General features: G+C 65.1%; 3 protein-coding genes across 3 annotated transcripts; all 3 read right to left on the bottom strand.

The window, feature by feature from the left end:
- Window positions 1-434: 434 nt before the first annotated feature.
- DMAC2 (distal membrane arm assembly component 2) lies at window positions 435-2713 on the bottom strand. Its single transcript, XM_084501938.1, has 6 exons — window positions 2679-2713; window positions 1734-1906; window positions 1193-1273; window positions 984-1111; window positions 736-898; window positions 435-648 (listed from the first exon to the last, which is right to left on the bottom strand). The coding sequence occupies exons 1-6, from the start codon at window positions 2694-2696 to the stop codon at window positions 477-479; spliced, it is 735 nt and encodes a 244-aa protein (XP_084358064.1). The 5' UTR covers window positions 2697-2713; the 3' UTR covers window positions 435-476.
- A 523-nt stretch (window positions 2714-3236) lies between these two features.
- PRSS16 (serine protease 16) lies at window positions 3237-9404 on the bottom strand (the record flags this gene model as incomplete). Its single annotated transcript, XM_084502016.1, has 12 exons — window positions 3237-3350; window positions 3446-3579; window positions 4437-4616; window positions 4690-4822; window positions 5457-5726; window positions 6140-6187; window positions 6722-6799; window positions 6878-7001; window positions 7767-7896; window positions 8459-8558; window positions 8650-8792; window positions 9368-9404. 12 exons carry the CDS (start codon window positions 9402-9404, stop codon window positions 3237-3239), a joined length of 1491 nt encoding a protein of 496 aa, XP_084358142.1.
- Window positions 9405-11581: 2177 nt separating this feature from the next.
- Window positions 11582-15304, bottom strand: CRX (cone-rod homeobox). Its single transcript, XM_084501931.1, has 3 exons — window positions 14998-15304; window positions 14223-14374; window positions 11582-13617 (listed from the first exon to the last, which is right to left on the bottom strand). Exons 1-3 carry the CDS (start codon window positions 15092-15094, stop codon window positions 12994-12996), a joined length of 873 nt encoding a protein of 290 aa, XP_084358057.1. The 5' UTR covers window positions 15095-15304; the 3' UTR covers window positions 11582-12993.
- Between the last annotated feature and the right edge of the window lie 1451 nt (window positions 15305-16755).

The following is a 16755-nucleotide window of genomic DNA, read 5'->3' as shown; positions in this document are numbered from 1 at the left end:
CCTTTGGGGGGGGAGTTAACCCCTTTAGGGGGTATTTAACACCCATTAGGGGGGGCAATAACCCCCCTTGAGAGGGATTTAACCCCTTTTTGGGGTGGCTTAACCCCCTTTGGGGGGGATTTTACTCCCTTTTTAGGAGATTTAACCTGCTGGGGGGGGCAATAATCTTGGGGGGGGGATTTAACCCCCTCTGTGGGTGGCTTAACCCCCTGTGGGGGCGATTTAACCCCCTTCTGAGGGGGATTTCACCCTCCTGGAGAAGAACTGGGGGCAATTAACTCCTCTTGGAGGGCAATTAAACACCCCGGGGGTTGAAATCAACCCCTGGGGGGGCAGAAGTCAACCCCTGGGGGGGGCTAATTCACCCCCCAACCCTACCTGGAGGGACAGGAGCAGCGCAGCCCACGGCACAAACCCCAAACCCTCGGCCGGGGCAGCGCCCGCGGTGCTTTTAATACCCCCGAGGGCCCCCAGCGTCACTGGGGGGGGGTCCACGCACTCAGGGGGGGCTCCCCTCGCTCGGGGGGGGCCCCCCCATCCATCTCCATCCCCAGCACCTGGCAGCGGGGCAGCATCTCCTCCAGCAGGATGCGAACCAGCCCCGGGCTGGGCACGGCCACGCCGCTCACGTCCAAACGCCGCAGATTCCTGGGGGGGGGAAAAAGACACAAAAAGTGGGTGCCACGCATCAAGGGGGGGGGGCAAATCTTTTTTGGGGGGGTTTAGGGGACTCACTGGAGGTGGTGCAGCGTGGCCAGGCCCCTCTCGGTGACACGGGGACAGCGTGCCACCGCCAGCTCCAACAACGAGCCCTGGAAGACGTGCAGCCGCCCCAGCACCCAGTCGTCCACGTGGGGGCACCCACTGAGGTCCAGGTGCTGCAGCTCCCTCAATTGCACTGCGGGGGGGGGGGGGGACAAAAAACATCCAGGGGGGGTCCCCGAGGTGCTGGGGGGGTTGTAAATTAGACGGGGGGGGCTCACCGAGGTTGTCCAAGCCGTCGTAGGTGAGCTGGGAGCCGCTGAGGTCCACGGCCACCACGGGGACGTCGCGGAGCTGAAGCAGCTCGGGGCGCCAGCGGCCGCGGACCCAAAGGTCCCGGTCCTTAAATCTTTGCGGGGGGGGCACCGTCAGGGTGCGAGGGGGGGGCACAATGATAAAAAAAGGGGGGTGGGAACGAAGCAAGGCTCACCTGACCCCCCCGCCGCACGATAAGGTGAAGGCGGCGGCCGCCAGGTTGTCCCCGTAGCGCTCCCGGGTCAGCCCGTAGTACCTGGGGGGGGGCACCGGGGGGGTTTTTTGGGGGGTAGCATAAAGGGGGGGCACCCCCACACAGCCCCTCTGGTCACAGGTCATTGTGGGGGGGGGGAATTAGGCCTCTTTGTTTGCGTCCCCCCCATTTTATGGGGGGTGAGGTGGGGACCCCCAGCTTGTCCCCTCTGCACCCCGTAAAATGGGGGGGCACAAATCAACCCTTTTATTGCCCCCCCCAAATCACAGGGGCAGATTCCATCCCCCTACCCTCACCCCATAAAATGGGGGGGGGACCACAACTCAACCCTTTCCCCCCCCCCCAAAAAAAAGCACAGAGGGACTCCCTTTACCCCCACCTTCCCAATCTAGGAGCCCCATTTCCACCCCTCCCTCCCTCCCCAACTCCCCCCCCAGCCCCCTCCTCACCCCCCCATTGCCCCCCCCCACCCCCTTCTTGCCCCCCCCCGGCCCCCACTCACTCGTTTTTCCTCCTCAGCCGCAGGCGCCGCAGCCGCTGGGCCCAGGCGGCCGTCACCTCCCCCCCCCAGCACCACTGCCCCAGGCTCTGCAGCGCCCCCCAGGCGGAGGCGCCCCGGCACAACGAGGAGGGGGGGGGCACCGGCACCTGGCCCCCCCCCCGGCCCCCCAAAACCTGCGGGAGAGAGCGGCGGCGTCAGCAGCCCCGGCCACAAAGCCCTGGACCCCCGCTGAGCCCCCCCCAGCCCCCAAATCTCCCCATTTTACCCCATTTCCCCCCCTCCTGTCCCCCCCAGTCCCCAAACCCCCCATTTTACCCCCATTCCCTCCCCTTGCCACCCCCCAGCCCCCAAACCCCCCATTTTACCCCATTTCCCCCAACTCCTGTCCCCCCCAGCCCCCAAACCCCCCATTTTATCCCCAATTCCCTCCCCTTATCACCCCCCCAGCCCCCAAAACCCCATTTTACCCCCCCTTGCCACCCCCCCAGCCCCCAAACCCCCCATTTTCCCCCTCCCCTTGTCCCCCCAGCCCCCAAACCCCCCATTTTACCCCCAATTCCCCCCCTTGCCACCCCCCCAGCCCCCAAAACCCCCCATTTTCCCTCATTTTACCCCATTTCTCCCCACCCTTGTCCCCCCTCCACCCCCAAACCCCCCATTTTACCCCGTTTCCCCCCCCTTGCCACCCCCCCAGCCCCCAAATCCCCTATTTTAACCCAATTTCCCCCCCCTTGCCACCCCCCCAGCCCCTAAACCCCCCATTTTACCCCATTAGGCCCCTGTAGCCCCCCGCCCCCTTTTTTTTCCGCCCTCCCCCGCCCGTTTGAAGAAGAGGCAGCCCCCAGCCACGCGGGGGAGGCGCGTCCCGTTTTAATTAAGCACGAATTAATTAATTAATTAAGCACTAATTAACCGCCCCCCCCCCCCGCCCCGGGCAGCACCTACCGCCCTCAGCGCCGCCATCTTGTCCGCGGCGGGGGCCCCGCGCACTGCGCATGCGCCGCCTGGCCACGCCCACGCACCCTCATGGCCTCGCCCACACCCCCGTTAGACACGCCCACCAAGCGGAGCGACTCTTGCGCGAAGCCACGCCCCCTGTGTGGGGCCACGCCCCCTCCTCGCTAGGCCACGCCCCCTTGAGGGATCTCCCCCAGGGGAGGGGGAGGGAGTTGGGGGGGGGGGGGAGATTGGGGGGGTCAGGGGGCAATTGGGGGGGGTTGGGGAGGGAAGGGGTTATGGGGAGGGGGGGGGGACACCCAGGGCTCCCTTGGGGGGTGCAGGGGGTCCCCCCCCTCCATGTGGGGGTCCTGGGGGGGGTTGGAGGAGGTTTTTGGGGGGGGTCCTGGGGGGTGTGGGGGGGGCTGGAGGGGTCTGGGGGGGGCCTGGGGGATGTGGGGGGGGCTGGAGGGGGCTGGGGAGGGGTCCTGGGGAATGTGGGGGGGTGGGGGAGCGCACAGCAAGGGGGTGGGCACACAGTGGGGGGGGACACACAACATGGGGGGTCTAGGGAGGAGGGGGGAGACGGGACCCCTGGGTCCCGTTCCCCCCCTGGGCCCCCCCCAGCCCACTGCGGGGGTCCGGGGGGGTCAACCAGGCCGCCAGGTGAGCTGCGATGCGCTGCGATGGGAACACGGGGGGGGGGCCATCAGTACTAGTCCCCCCCCATGTGTCCTGTGCCCCCTCCCATGTCTCCCCCCCCCGTCCCTGCTCACCTGGCGGGCGGCCATCAGTGCTGGGGGGTCCCCGGGCCGGGGGGGGGCCATGTCCGCACAGTGCGAGGCCCCCGCAATCAGCACCCCCCGGCGGCCCCCCCCAGCGCTCAGCACGTGCCAGGGGTCCAGGGCGCCTGCAGGGGGGGGTCAATGAGGGGGGGCACCCGGACAGGGCCACCGTGCACCGTGCAAGGCCATTGTGCAACGTGCAAGGTCATCGTGCAACGTGCAAGGCCACCGTGCACACTGCTGCCATGCACCGTGCAAGGTCACTGTGCTGCCGTGCACCATGCGCTATGCGTGTGTAAGGCCACCGTGCCACCATGCAAGGTGCAAGGCCATGCACTGTGCTGCACCGTGCAGTGCTGTGCTACACCGTGCTGTGCGATGCCGTGCTGTGCCACGATGCACCAGGCTGCGCTGAGTTGTGCTGTGCAATGCCATGCTGCACCGTGCCATGCCATGCTGCACCGTGCCGTGCCATGCTGCACTTTGCAATGCCATGCAACATTGTGCTGCACCATGCAATGCCATGCAGTGTTGTGCTGCACCGTGCCATGCCATGCTGCACTGTGCCATGCCATGCATTGTCATGCTACACCGGGCCGTGCAATGCCATGTTGCACAGTGCAATGCCATGCAATTTTGTTCTGCACTGTGCAATGTTGTACTGCACTGTGCAATGCCATGCTGCACTGTGCCGTGCCATGCCATGCCATGCTGTGCTGCACCATGCCATGCCGTGCTGCACAATGCAATGCCATGCCATGCCGTGCTGCACCGTGCAATGCCATGCAATGTTGTGCTGCTCCATGCAATGCCGTGCTGCACTGTGCCATGCCTTGCTGCACTGTGCAATGCCGCGCTGCACCATGCAATGCTGCGCTGCACTGTGCCATGCCCTGTTGCACCGTGCAATGCCATGCAATGCCATGCAATGCCGTGCTGCTCCGTGCCATGCCATGCCATGCCGTGCCACGCCGTGCCACACCATTGACGAAGAGGAGCCGCGGGGCCTGGATGCGTGCGGCCCCGTAGAAGCCGTTGGTGGCAGCAGCAGCCTCTCGCACCCGCGCCGGGGAGATGCCAAAGGCAGCAGCACAGAGGCTGAGCTGTGCCCGCAGCGTCTGGAAGCGGGAGAAGGGACAAGCAGCATCCTCGCAGCTGGGGTCTGGGGGGGCCAGGGGTCACTGGGGGGGGTCCAGGAGCCCCCAACCCCCCTCCCCAGCCCTCCCCGTGCTCACAGAAGCCAAACTCGGTGCAGGTTTGGAAGAGCCAGGGCCGGCTGCCGCCCGCGCTCCCCGGGCCCCGCAGCTCCCGCAGCAGCGCCCGGCGGGAACTGGGGGTGCACGGCTGCCCCCCCCGGCGCAAAAAGGCCTGGGGGGGGGGTTAGGGCACCCCGATGGCACCGTGCTGAGCCGGGCAGCGGGGTGCAATGGGGTGCAGGGGGGTGTAAGGGGGTGCACAGGGTGCACAGGGTGCAGCAGGGTGCAATGGGGTGCAGTGGGGTGCAAGGGGGTGCAAGGGGGTATAAGGGGGTGCAGCAGGGTGCAATGGGGTGCATAGGGTGCAGTGGGGTGCAATGGGGTGCAGAGGGGTGTAAGGGGGTACAATGGGGTGTAATGGGGTGCAATGGGGTGGGGCTTGATTGGGTACAAGGGGTGCAGTGGGGCCCAAGGGGGTGCAATGGGATGCAATGGGATGGGGTGCAACTGGGTGCAAGGGGATGCAATGGGGTACAGTGGGGTGTAAGGGGGTATAATGGGGTGCAAGGGGATGCAGGGGGGCACAGTGGGGTGTAAGGGGGTGTCAGGGGGCTTAAGGGGGTGCAGTGGGGTGCAATGGGGTGCAATGGGACAGGGTGCAACTGGGTGCAAGGGGGTACAAGGGGGTGCAAGGGGGCACAGTGGGGTGAAGCAGCCCACGAGGGGTGCAGCCGAGCGCACTAGGAAGGCGCCACGGGGCCCGGTGGGATATAGGGGATATGGGGGGGGGGTCCTGCCCTCCCCACCTTGACGACGGCCCCCAGCCTGCGGTAGGGCGAGCCGCGGCGGCCGTCGGTCATGGCACGGCACAGGGAGGCCACCGAGGCGGCGGGCAGGAGCCCGTTGTACTGCACCGTCCCCGCCACCACGTCGGCCACGTTCTCGGCCAGCAGCGCGCGGTCCCCGGGGTCCCGGGGGGGGTGGCAGCAGGACATGGCCCCCGTCACCTCCGCCAGCCGCCGGCCCCGCAGCCGCGCGTCCAGAGCCCCGAAGGCAGCGCTCACCGCCGCCAGGCACTGCGGGGGCACGGGGAAGGGGGGGGGGTGTCCTGCCTGGGGACGGTGCTGTCCCCAAGTCCTGACCCCTAATTTTGTCCCCAAATCCTGTCCCCAAGCTCTGTCCCCTAATCTTGCCCCCAAATCCTGTCCCCAAGCTCTGTCCACAAGTCCTGACCCCTAATTTTGTCCCCAACCCTTGTCCCAAAGCCCTGTCCCCAAGTCCTGACCCCTAATCTTGACCCCAAATCCTGTCCCAAAGCCTTGTCCCCAAACCCTGTCCCCTAATCTTGTCCCCAAACCCTGTCCCCAAACCCTGTCCCCAAGCCCTGTCACCAGCCCTTGACCCCTAACCCTTGTTCCTCAACCCTGTCCCCAGTCCTTGTCCCCTAACCCTGTCCGCAGTCCCTGTCCCCAGCCCCTCCAGGACCCACCTCTGGGGACCCCCCCACATCAGGGCTGGAGAGGGCGACAGAGACCACCTGCAGGTGGGCAACAAAGGGTTAATGGGGTCAGGATTGGGGGGTTTGGGGTCAGGATTGGGGGTTTGGGGGTCAGAACACATTGTAGGGTTGAAGTTTGGGGCAGGATTTGGGGTCTTTGGGGTCAGATTTGGGGGCTTGGGGTCAGGATTTGGGGTTTGGGGCTGAGATTTCAGGGCTTGGGTTCAGGATTGGGGTCTTTGGGGTCAGGATTTGGGATTTAGGGTCAGGATTTGGGGTCTTTGGGGTCAGATTTGTGTTTTTGAGGTCAGATTGGTGTCTTTGGGGTCAGATTTTAGGGTTTGGGGTCAGGATTTGGGGTCTTTGGGGTCAGATTTTGGGGTTTGGGTTCAGATTTGGTGTCTTTGGGGTCAGATTTTAGGGTTTGGGGTCAGGATTTGGGGTCTTTGGGGTCAGATTTGTGTTTTTGAGGTCAGATTGGTGTCTTTGGGGTCAGATTTGGGGGCTTGGGGTCAGGATTTGGAGTCTTTGGGGTCAGATTTGGTGTCTTTGGGGTCAGGACTGGGGTCTCACACGATTGTATCCCGCGAAGTCAACCTGAGCCCGGACGGGCGCAGACGACGCCACGGCCGCCGACACCAGGTGGGGAAACTGAGGCAGGGGAAAGCGTTGGGGGGGGGGGGACACACGGGGTGACCCGACCCCCCCGGCGGGGTGGGGGGCACCCACCTTGAGGCGCGCCCAGGCGGCGAGGGCGCCCGCGTAGGACCCCCCAAAAGCCACCCAGGTGTGGTTGGGGCTCAGCCCCCAGGCGCGGGTGACGTGGAGGTGAAAGGAGGCCAGGTCAGCCAGGCTGGGGGGGGGACAGAGGGGACACAGGGGGGGCAGAGAGGGGACAGAGAGGGGGCAGAAAGGGGACAGTGAGGGGACAATGAGGGGACAGCAAGGGGATGGAGAGGGGGCACCCAGGGGGCACCCAAGGGTCACCCAGGGGACACCCAGGGGACATGAAGGGGACACCCAGGGCACAGTGAGGGGACACCCAGGGGACACCCAGATGACACCCAAGGGACACCAAGATGACACCCAGGAGACATGAAGGGGACACCCAGGGGACACCCAGGGGTCACCCATGGGACTTGAGGGGGTCACCCAGGGGACACCCAGGTCACAGTGAGGGGATACCCAGGGGACACCAAGATGACACCCAGGGGACATTAAGGAGACACCCAGGGGACACCCAGGGGACACTCAGGGGACACCGAGGGCACAGTGAGGGGACACCCAGGCGACACCCAAGGGACACCCAGGGGTCATCCAGGGGACACCCAAGGGACACCCAGGGGTCACCCAGGGGACACCCAGGGGACACCCAAGGGACACCCAGGGGTCACCCAGGGGTCATGAATGGGACACCCAGGGGTCACCCAGGGGACACCAAGATGACACCCAGGGGGCACCCAAGGGTCACCCAGGGGACACCCAGGGTACTTGAAGGGGACTTGAAGGGGTCACCAAGATGACACCCAGGGGACACTCAGGGGACACCCAGGGCACAGTGAGGGGACACCCAGGGGACACCCAGGGGACACGGCCCCAGCCCCAGCCCCCCGCTCACGCCTGCTGGCTGGAGAGGAAGCGCAGCTCGGCCCCCCCCGGCCCCGCTGGCCCCCGGCTGTCCCCGTAGAAGCGGTGCTCCAGGGCCAGCAGCAGGGCCCCGTGCTGCCGGGCCAGCTCCACCACATGGCCTGGCACCCGCGGGACGGGGACGGGGACGGGGACGGGGACGGGGACATCCTCATCCCCATCCCCACCCCAATCCCACCCTAATCTGACCCCAAATCCCTCCCCATCCCACCTCCATAACCCCCAAATCCAATCCCACCCCAATCCCATCCCAATCCAATCCAATCCCATCCCCATCCCATCCCCATCCCAATCCCAAATCCCAATCACAAATCCCATGCCATCCCAATCCCAAATCCCATCCCCACCCTAATCCCAATTCCCATCCCAAATCCCATCCCATCCCCATCCTCATCCCCATCTCCATCCCAAATCCCATCCCCATCCAATCCCAATCCCATCCCAATCCCCATCCAATCCCATCCCCAATTCCATCCCATCCCAAATCCCATCCCCAATTCCAATCCCAATCCCAATCCCATCCCCATCCCATCCCCACCCCAATCCCAATCCCAATCCCAACCCCAATCCCATCCCCACCCCAATCCCAATCCCATCCCCAACCCCAATCCCAATCCCAATCCCAACCCCAATCCCAATCTCAATCCCAATCCCACCCCTTACCCCCCCGCAGCACCAGGGGGCTCAGGGCGCTCTCCCCCCCGACCACGAGGAACACGGGGCCAGCCGGGCGATCCCAAAACTCCTCATTGACCCAAAACCTCTGCGGGACATCGGGGGGGGGGGGGTCTGGGGGGGGGCACACGAGCCACGTGCCCCCCCCGACCCCCCCCCCCCCGGCCCCATATCCCTACCTGGGTGAGGACACGGCCCTCCAGGGGGTCGAAGTGGTCGAGGGGCTGCTGCAGGGACCCCCCCACGGGGGTCCCCCCCCCGGCCCCCCCCGGCCCCCGCAGCGCCCGCAGCGCCTGCGCCCGCAGCAGCTCCCGGTTGTGTCCTGGGGGAGAGGGGGCGGCCAGGGTCACCCCCCCCTGGGGTCCCCAAGACCCTCAATGGGGTCCCTACAAGCTCCTGGGGGGTCTCAACGCCCCCTTGGGGTCCCCAAGACCCTAATTGGGGTCCCTACAAGCTCCTGGGGGGGGTCTCAACACCCCCCTGGGGTCCCCAAGACCCTCAGTGGGACCCCCCCCAACCCTTCTTGGGGTCCCAACACCCCCCCCGGGGTCCCCAAGACCCTAATTGGGGTCCCCACAAGCTCCTGGGGGTCTCAGTGCCCTCCTTGGGGTCCCCAACACTCCCCAGGGGTCCCCAAGACCCTCAATGGGACCCTCCCCAACCCTTCTTGGGGTCCCAACATCCCCCCCCTGGGGTCCCCAAGACCCTCATTGGGGTCCCTACAAGCTCCTGGGGGGTCTCAACGCCCTCCTTGGGGTCCTACCCCCCTAAAGGGGCCCCCAGAGCCCTAACTGGGGCCCCCAGAGCCCTAACTGGGCCAGACTGGGGTCCCCCGACCCCCGTTGGGGTCCCACGGTGCAAATAGGGACCCCCAAAAACCCCGGACCCCCAACTCACCCGCCTGCGTCTGGGCCACCAGCAGCAGCCAGGGCATGGCGAGCCAGGGGGACAGCATACTGGGAGGCACTGGGAGGCACTGGGAGGCACTGGGAGGCACTGGGCTCCGTTCCCTGCTTTTATGGGCTCCACGGGGGGGGGACAGGGACGCGGGGACAGTTTCGGTTTCCCTTGAGTGGGGGGGGGCAGGATGGGGGCTGGGGTGCAGGGGTGGTGCACGCGTGTGTGCAAGGGGCTGTGCAACCGTGAATGTGTGTGCAAGGGGCTGTGCACACCTGTGCAAGTGTGCAAAGGGCTGTGCAACCTTGCATGTGTGTGCAAGGGGATGTGCAACCTTGTAGGTGTGTGCAAGGGGCTGTGCACGCTTGTGCACGTGTGCAAGGGGCTGTGCAACCTCGAATGTGTGTGCAAGGGGCTGTGCACACCTGTGCATGCGTACAAGGGGATGTGCAAGCTTGCACGTGAGTGCAATCAGCTGTGCACCCCCGTGCATGTGTGCAATGGGCCCTGCACCCCTGTGCACGTGTGCAAGGGGCTGTGTGACCTAGAATGTGTGTGCAAAGGGCTGTGCACGCCTTTGAACATGTGCAAGGGGCTGTGCAACGTTGCATGTGCGTGCAAGGGGCTGTGCATGCTTGTGCATGTGTGCAATGGGCTCTGCACCCCTGTGCACGTGTGCAAGGAGTCGTGTGACCTTGCACGCGCGTGCAACAGCCTGTGCACCCCGTGCACGCGTGCAATGCACCGTGCAACCTCGCACGCGCGTGCAACGAGCAGCACACCCCCGGACACGCGTGCAAGGAGCTGTGCCCCCCCCCGTGCACGCGTGCAAGGCGCCCTGCACCAGCGTGCAACCCCCTTGCACACTCCCCCCACGCCTTGCACACTCATCCGTGCGCCCCCCCCAGCCGCGTCCCCACGCCGCGTGGCGTCGGTGCCGGCCTGGACGTGCCCGTCCCCGTGTCCCCGTGTCCCCATCCCCTGGGGGGGGGGTGGGGGGGGGCAGGGTCGTGCACCCCCCCCGCAGCCCCCCTCCCCTTTCCTTATCCCCCTCATTAGGGCCGTTAAACCGGGCTTAACCCTCTTCTCTGCCCCCCCCCCGCGGCTAAACCCGGATTAGGCTCCATCTGCCCGGCTGGCGCCCGGAGAGGTCCTGGGTTAACCTTTGGGGGGGGGGGGGGGCCAGGAATTGTGTCCCCCCCCCCCCACATTCACACCCCCCCTGGGACCCCCAGCCCGCACCCCTCATTGCGTCAGGGGGGGCCTGAAGCACTGAGCGCCCCCCCCCCAGTCTATGCATGGCCCCCATGAGTGTTGGGGAGCCCCCCCCCCCCATTTAAATACACGGACCCCAAAGTGCACAGCCCCCCCCCCAAAAAAAATAATAATAATAAAATAGGACCCCAAAATGCAAAGGCCCTCAAAGTGCAAAGCCCCCCAGGGTGCAAAAAGCCCCCAAAAATGCAAACCCCCCCCCCAAATGCAAAGACCCCCAGGGTGCAAGGAGCCCCCCCAGGGTGCAAGGAGCCCCCCCCCAGGGTGCAAAAAGCCCCCCCAAATGCAAAGACCCCCCCCAAGGCACAAGGACCCCCCCCAGGGCTCAAGGACCCCCCCCCCAACCCAAGGGCACCCCCCCGGCCCCCCCCCGGCCTCCCACAGCCCGGGCTCAGCGCCCGGCGGATTTGCGGAGCCATTTCGGGGCGGATTTAGGGGTTAAAGGGCAAAGCAGTTTTTTTTCCGTCCCCCCCCCCCCTTATTTTTTTTTCCATACCAGGCCTGCACGTGGCCGTTAATTACCGCTCCCTAATTAGCGCCGGGGCACCCCCAGGCCCCAAATCCCCCTAATTTGCCCCCAAAAGGAGCACCCCCCCCCCAGTTGCTAAAGGGATGGGGAACAAGGAGCAAGCACCTGCAGCCCCCCCTCATTAATGAGCCCCCCCCTCGTTAATGAGCGAGAGGCGGGGGGGGGGGAGCGCCCCCTCCTTTTTTCTTTTTTTTTTCCATTTTTCCACTTTTTTTTAATTACGATTTCGTTTCTTGAAGCCTTTCCTTTCCTCCTCAGCTCTGCGCAGCCCCCCCGGCGGCTGGGGGGGGGGGGGGGACACGGGTGCAGCTACGGGGGGGGGGGGGACATGGGGAGAAATGAGGGTGGGGGGCGGCCGCCCAAAGGGTGGGGGGCGCAGCGGGGGATGGGGGCATCCAGGGGAGGCGAGGGGGGGCTCAGTGCCGTGCTGGGCAGCTGGGGCACGGCGGGGGGGCTCTGAGTTGTAAGGGTACTCCAGGTTGTAAGGGTACTCCGGGTTGTAAGGGTATTCTGGGTTGTAAGGGGGCTCCTTGTTGCAAGGACATCCCGTGCTACGAGGATGCTCCGTGTCGTAAGGATGCTCCTTGTTGTAAGGATGCTCCTTGTTGTAAGGATGCTCCGTGTTGCAAGGGTGCTCCGAGTTGCAAGGATGTTCCGTGCTATGAGGATGCTCCAAGTAGTAAGGATGCTCCGTGTTGTAAGGATGCTCTGTGCTACGAGGATTCTCCGAGTTGCAAAAGTGCTCTGAGTTTCAGGGGTGCTCCTTGCTGCAAGGATGCTCCTTGTTGCAAGAATACTCCATGTTGTAAGGATGCTCTGTGTTGCAAGGATGCTCTGTGCTACAAGGATTCTCCGAGTTGCAAAGGTGCTCTGAGTTTCAGGGATACTCCTTGCTACAAGGATGCTCTGAGTTGCAAGGATGCTTGCATGCTGCGGGGATACTCCATGTTGCAAGGATGCTCCTTGTTGTAAGGATACTCCATGTTGCAAGGTTTTTTGATACTCCTAGGATGCTCCGAGTTGCAAGGAGGCTTTGAGTTCCAAGCGGGCTCTGAGCTGCCAAGATACTCCAAGTAGCAGCGATGCTCCTTGTTGCAAGATTTGCTCCATGCTGCAGGGACAGCCCAGACTATGAGGACACCCCATGCTCCGAGGATGCTCCGAGTTGTAAGGATGCTCTGTGTTGCAAGGATGCTCCGAGTTGCAAGGCTGCTCCTTGTTGCAGGGCTGCTCCTTGTTGCAAGGATACTCCTTGTTGCAAGGCTGCTCCTTGCCATGGGGAGGGTCCCTAAAGGGCTACTCCGTGTAGGAATTCTCCGTGCCATGGGGCTGCTCCGTGCCACGGGGTCCCTCTTGGCCTTCGGGGTGCTCGGTGCCATGGGGACACCCAAAACCCGGGGGACACCCAAAACCTGGGGGACACCCAAAGCTCGGGGGACACCCAAAGTTTGGGGGACACCCAAAGTTTGGGGGATGCTCTCGGCCATGGGGATGGTCCATAACGGGATTTTTCGTGCAGGATTTCTCCGTGCCATGGGGTCTCTCCGTGCCATGGGGACACCCTTGGCCACGGGGGCACCCAAAGGCTGGGGGGCACCCAAAAACCAGGGGACACCCAAAAAACAGAAGACACCCAAAGGCTGGGGGACACCCAAAAAACAGAGGACACCCAAAAGCCAGGGGCCACCCAAAAACCAGGGGCCACCCCGTGCCACGGCGCTGCTCCGTCCCCAGGGCTCTCCCCGTGCCGCACCCGTGCCCGGGGGCACCCTGGGGCCCCCCTTGGCACCCCCGCGGCGGGGCCGGGCGCCCCCCCTCCTCCTCACAAGACCTGGAACTTCCAGGAGCTCTGCTCCTTGTAGTCCAGGCAGTCGGCGGCGTTGAAGTTGAGCTTCCAGGAGCCCGCCTGGTCCTTGTAGTCCAGGCAATCCACGGTGCCAAAACCCAGCCCGGCGGCGCCGTAACCTTGGCCGGCCAAACCGGCGGGCGAGGGGGCGAGGTGGGCGCCCACGGAGGGGGCCCCCAAGGGGCTCAGCGCCGCGCCGGGTGCCCCCAGCTGCGGGTGCATGGGCGAGAGGTAGGAGCTGCAGTCCAGGCCCCCGAAATAAGCAGCGGAGCCGGGGTAGCTTTGCCCGTAGCCCCCCGCTTGGCCGTAGGAAGCGGGGAACGGCGCCGAGCGCGGCAACCCCGGCGCGGCCGCGGTGGCCAAGGGGTCCGGCACGGGCGAGATGGAAGCCGGGCTCCAGATGGAGACGGTGGCGCCGGCGGCGGAGCTGGGGGTGCCGGAGGGGCCGGTGGGTGGGGGGCTGTAGGGTCCGGCCCCCCCGGCGTCGGGGGGCGCCTCGCGGGGCGGCGAGCTCTTCTTCTTGGCGGGCCGAGCCTTGGCCTGGCCGCTGCTCTGCTGCTGCTGCTGCCGGCACTTGGCGCGGCGGTTCTTGAACCACACCTGGGGGGGGGGGTTTGGGGGTGTGGGGGGGGGGACGAGGTGAGGGTGGGGGGCACGGGGTTGTTCCCTTGCATGCCCCCCCCCTCGGCCGTGTGCATGGTATGGTGTGCGCGCCCTTGCAGGATCCCTCTGTGCACACGTGGGTGCAAGCAGGATCCCTCCTTGTGCACACCCAGGAGCGTGCAGCACCCCTGTGTCCTTGTGCACACTTGGGTGCATGAAGGACCCCTCTTTGTGCACACCCAGGAGCATGCAGGACCCCTCTTTTTGCATACTCGGGTGCATGCAGGGTCTCTGTGCACCCCCAGGAGCGTGCGGGACCCTTCTGTGTGCACACGTGGGTGCGTGCACAATCCCTCTTTGCGCACACGTGAGTGTGTGCGTCACCCCTCCCTCCTTGTGCACACGTGGGTGCAAGCAGAACCCCTCTTTGTGCACACGTGGGTGCAAGCAGGACCCCTCTTTGCACACACACAGGTCCATGCAGGACCCCTCCTTGTGCACACGTGTGCGCAAGCAGAACCCTTCCTCATGCACACAAACGAGCGTGCAGGACCCCTTTTTTTGCACACCCAGGGGCGTGTGGACCCCCTCCCCGGGCTCACCTGCACGCGGGACTCGGGGAGGTTGATCTTGAGGGCCACCTCCTCGCGCATGAAGATGTCGGGGTAGCGCGTCTTGGCGAAGAGCGCCTCCAGGATGTCCAGCTGCGCCCGCGTGAAGGTGGTGCGCTCCCGGCGCTGCTTCCGCGGCGTGGCTGCAAATGGGGGGGGGGGGGTCAGGGACACCCTGGTGAGCCCCCCACGTCCCCCCCAAGCTGCTGCACACCCCCAGACCCTTCTCACCCAAGGGAAAACACAGGGCCAGGGAGGGGACCCCTCTGTGCAAGCCCCTCCGTGCAAGCACGCCATGCAAAACTGCATGCACCCCCTCACCCTGTGCAACTGCCTTGTGCAAAGCTCCTCGTGTAAAGCTGTGCAACCTCCCGTGCAAACCCTCTGTCCAACGTGCCCGTGCAAACCCTCTGTGCAACACCCTGTGTGCAGCCTCCTTGCACAAACCCCCCCTGTGCAACCCCCCTGTGCAAATCCCTGCATGCAACCCCCCCCATGCAACCTCTCAGTGCAAATCCCTGTGTGCAACCCCCTGTGCAATGCCCCCCAGTGCAAAACCCTGCGTGCAACCCCCCCGTGCAACTCCTCTGTGCAAAACCCTTTGTGCAACCCCTTCATGCAACCCCCCTGTGCAAAACCCCGCGTGCAACCCCCCGTGCAATACCCCTATGCAACCCCTCTGTGCAAAACCCTTCGTGCAACCCTTTTGTGCAACCCCCCATGCAAAACCCTTTGTGCAACCCCCCCTGAGGAAGCCCCTGCTCACCGGGGTAGCCCACGGCGGAGTGCAGCAGGTCCATGCCCGGCCCGGCCAGGGTGAGCCCGTTGACGGCATAGTGGGGCTGCTTGATGTAGGACATCATGCTCCGGGTGCTCCGGGTGCTCCGGGTGCTCCGGGTGCTCCGGGGGGGCTCCCTCGCGCCGAGCCCGGGTGCTGCCGAGGCGAGCTGGGGCCAGCTGCTGGGGGGGGGGGGGGACACGGGGTCACGCGTGGCACGGGGCAGGGTTGCAGGGCACGAGGCAAGGTAGCACAGCACGAGATTGCAGGGCACGGGGCAGGATTGCACGGTGCAGCACGGCATGGAGCAAGGTAGCATGGCACAAGGTTGCACAGCACAGTGCAGAATTGCACGGTGCAACATGGCATGGTGCAAGGTAGCACGGCACGGGGCAGGATTGCAGGGCACAACATTGCATGGCAGGGTGCAGAATTGCATGGTGCAAGGTAGCACAGCACGGGGCAGGATTGCACGGCACAGGGTCAGAATTGCATGGTGCAAAATGGCACGGTGCAAGGTAGCATGGCACGAGGTTGCATGGCACGGGGCAGGATTGCATGGTGCAGCATGGCATGGGGAAAGGTAGTGCTGCATGGTGCAAGGTAGCGCGGCACAGGGCAGGATTGCATGGCACAAGGTTGCATGGCAGGGTGCAAAATGGCACGGTGCAAGGTCGCATGGCACGAGGTTGCACAGCACAGTGCAGAATTGCATGGTGCAATATGGCATGGAGCAAAGTAGCACGGCACAGGGCAGGATTGCAGGGCATGGTGCAGGATTGCATGGCAGGGTGCAGGATTGCACGGTGCAGCATTGCAGGGCACGGTGCAAGGTAGCACGGCACGAGATTGCACAGCACAGGGCAGGATTGCACGGTGCAGCACGGCACAATGCAAGGTAGCACAGCACGGGGCAGGATTGCACAGCCCAAAATTGCACGGCATGGTGCAAAATTGCACGGTGCAGGGTTGCACGGTGCAGCACGGCACGGTGCAAGGTAGCACAGCACGGTGCACGATTGCACAGCCCAAAATTGCACGGTGCAAAATTGCACGGTGCAGGGTTGCACGGCACGGTGCTGCAGCAGGGGGACAAGGACCCTCGGGGGGGGGACAGGGATTTTTTTTTTTGGGGGGGGGACAGGGACCCTTTGAGGGGGGGACAGGGACCTTCTCCTAGGGACAGCAGGGCCGCGCCACCTGCCTTGCACCGCTGCCCCCTCCCCAAATTGTCCCCTCCCCAAAGTACCCCCCCCACCGCGATGTGCCCCCCTCCCCAAGCAGCCCCCACCCAAAGACACCCCAACCCCAAAGTCCTCCCCACCCTAAGGTCCCCCCCACCCCAAATTGCCCCCACCCCAGGTCCCCCCTGCCCCAAATTGCCCCCCCAACCCCAAATTGCCCCCCCAACCCCAAATTGCCCCCACCCCAAGGTCCCCCCCCACCCCAAATTGCCCCCCCCACCCCAAATTGCCCCCCACCCACCTGCAGCGGGGGCCCTGCTGGCGGCGGGGAAGGCGTCCCCGCGCCGGGGGGAGCCTTAAATAGGGCCGACACCGCCCCCCCCCCACCCCCCCAACCCCCCCCCACCCCGCCACTAATCCCCGGGGGGGTGACATTGCCCCCCCCCCCCAGCTAATCCCCCGCTGCCGGCAATTAACGCGGGGGGGGCACCCTGCACGCCCCCCCCCCCCCCCCATATAGGGTGGGGGTTTTGGGGTGTGCTCACCCCAAAATTAGTTAATT

This window comes from Aythya ferina (assembly GCF_964211825.1).
Source record: "Aythya ferina genome assembly, chromosome: 35".
NCBI classification, from domain to species: domain Eukaryota; kingdom Metazoa; phylum Chordata; class Aves; order Anseriformes; family Anatidae; genus Aythya; species Aythya ferina.
Note: the sequence above shows the minus strand (reverse complement) of the source record. Positions and strands in the feature narration are given on the sequence as shown.

Bases quoted from the DNA above. Each gene is read 5' to 3' on its own strand.
- DMAC2 (XM_084501938.1), bottom strand. The intron at 1,112-1,192 runs GTGAGCCTTGCT...CCCCCCGCAAAG, and splicing joins TCGTGCGGCGGGGGGGTCAG to ATTTAAGGACCGGGACCTTT. The intron at 649-735 runs GTGAGTCCCCTA...TCCCCCCCCCAG, and splicing joins GCCACGCTGCACCACCTCCA to GAATCTGCGGCGTTTGGACG.
- CRX (XM_084501931.1), bottom strand. From the start codon at position 15,094: ATGATGTCCTACATCAAGCAGCCCCACTATGCCGTCAACGGGCTCACC. The intron at 14,375-14,997 runs GTGAGCAGGGGC...CCCCATTTGCAG, and splicing joins CTCCGCCGTGGGCTACCCCG to CCACGCCGCGGAAGCAGCGC. The intron at 13,618-14,222 runs GTGAGCCCGGGG...CCCCCCCCCCAG, and splicing joins TCCCCGAGTCCCGCGTGCAG to GTGTGGTTCAAGAACCGCCG.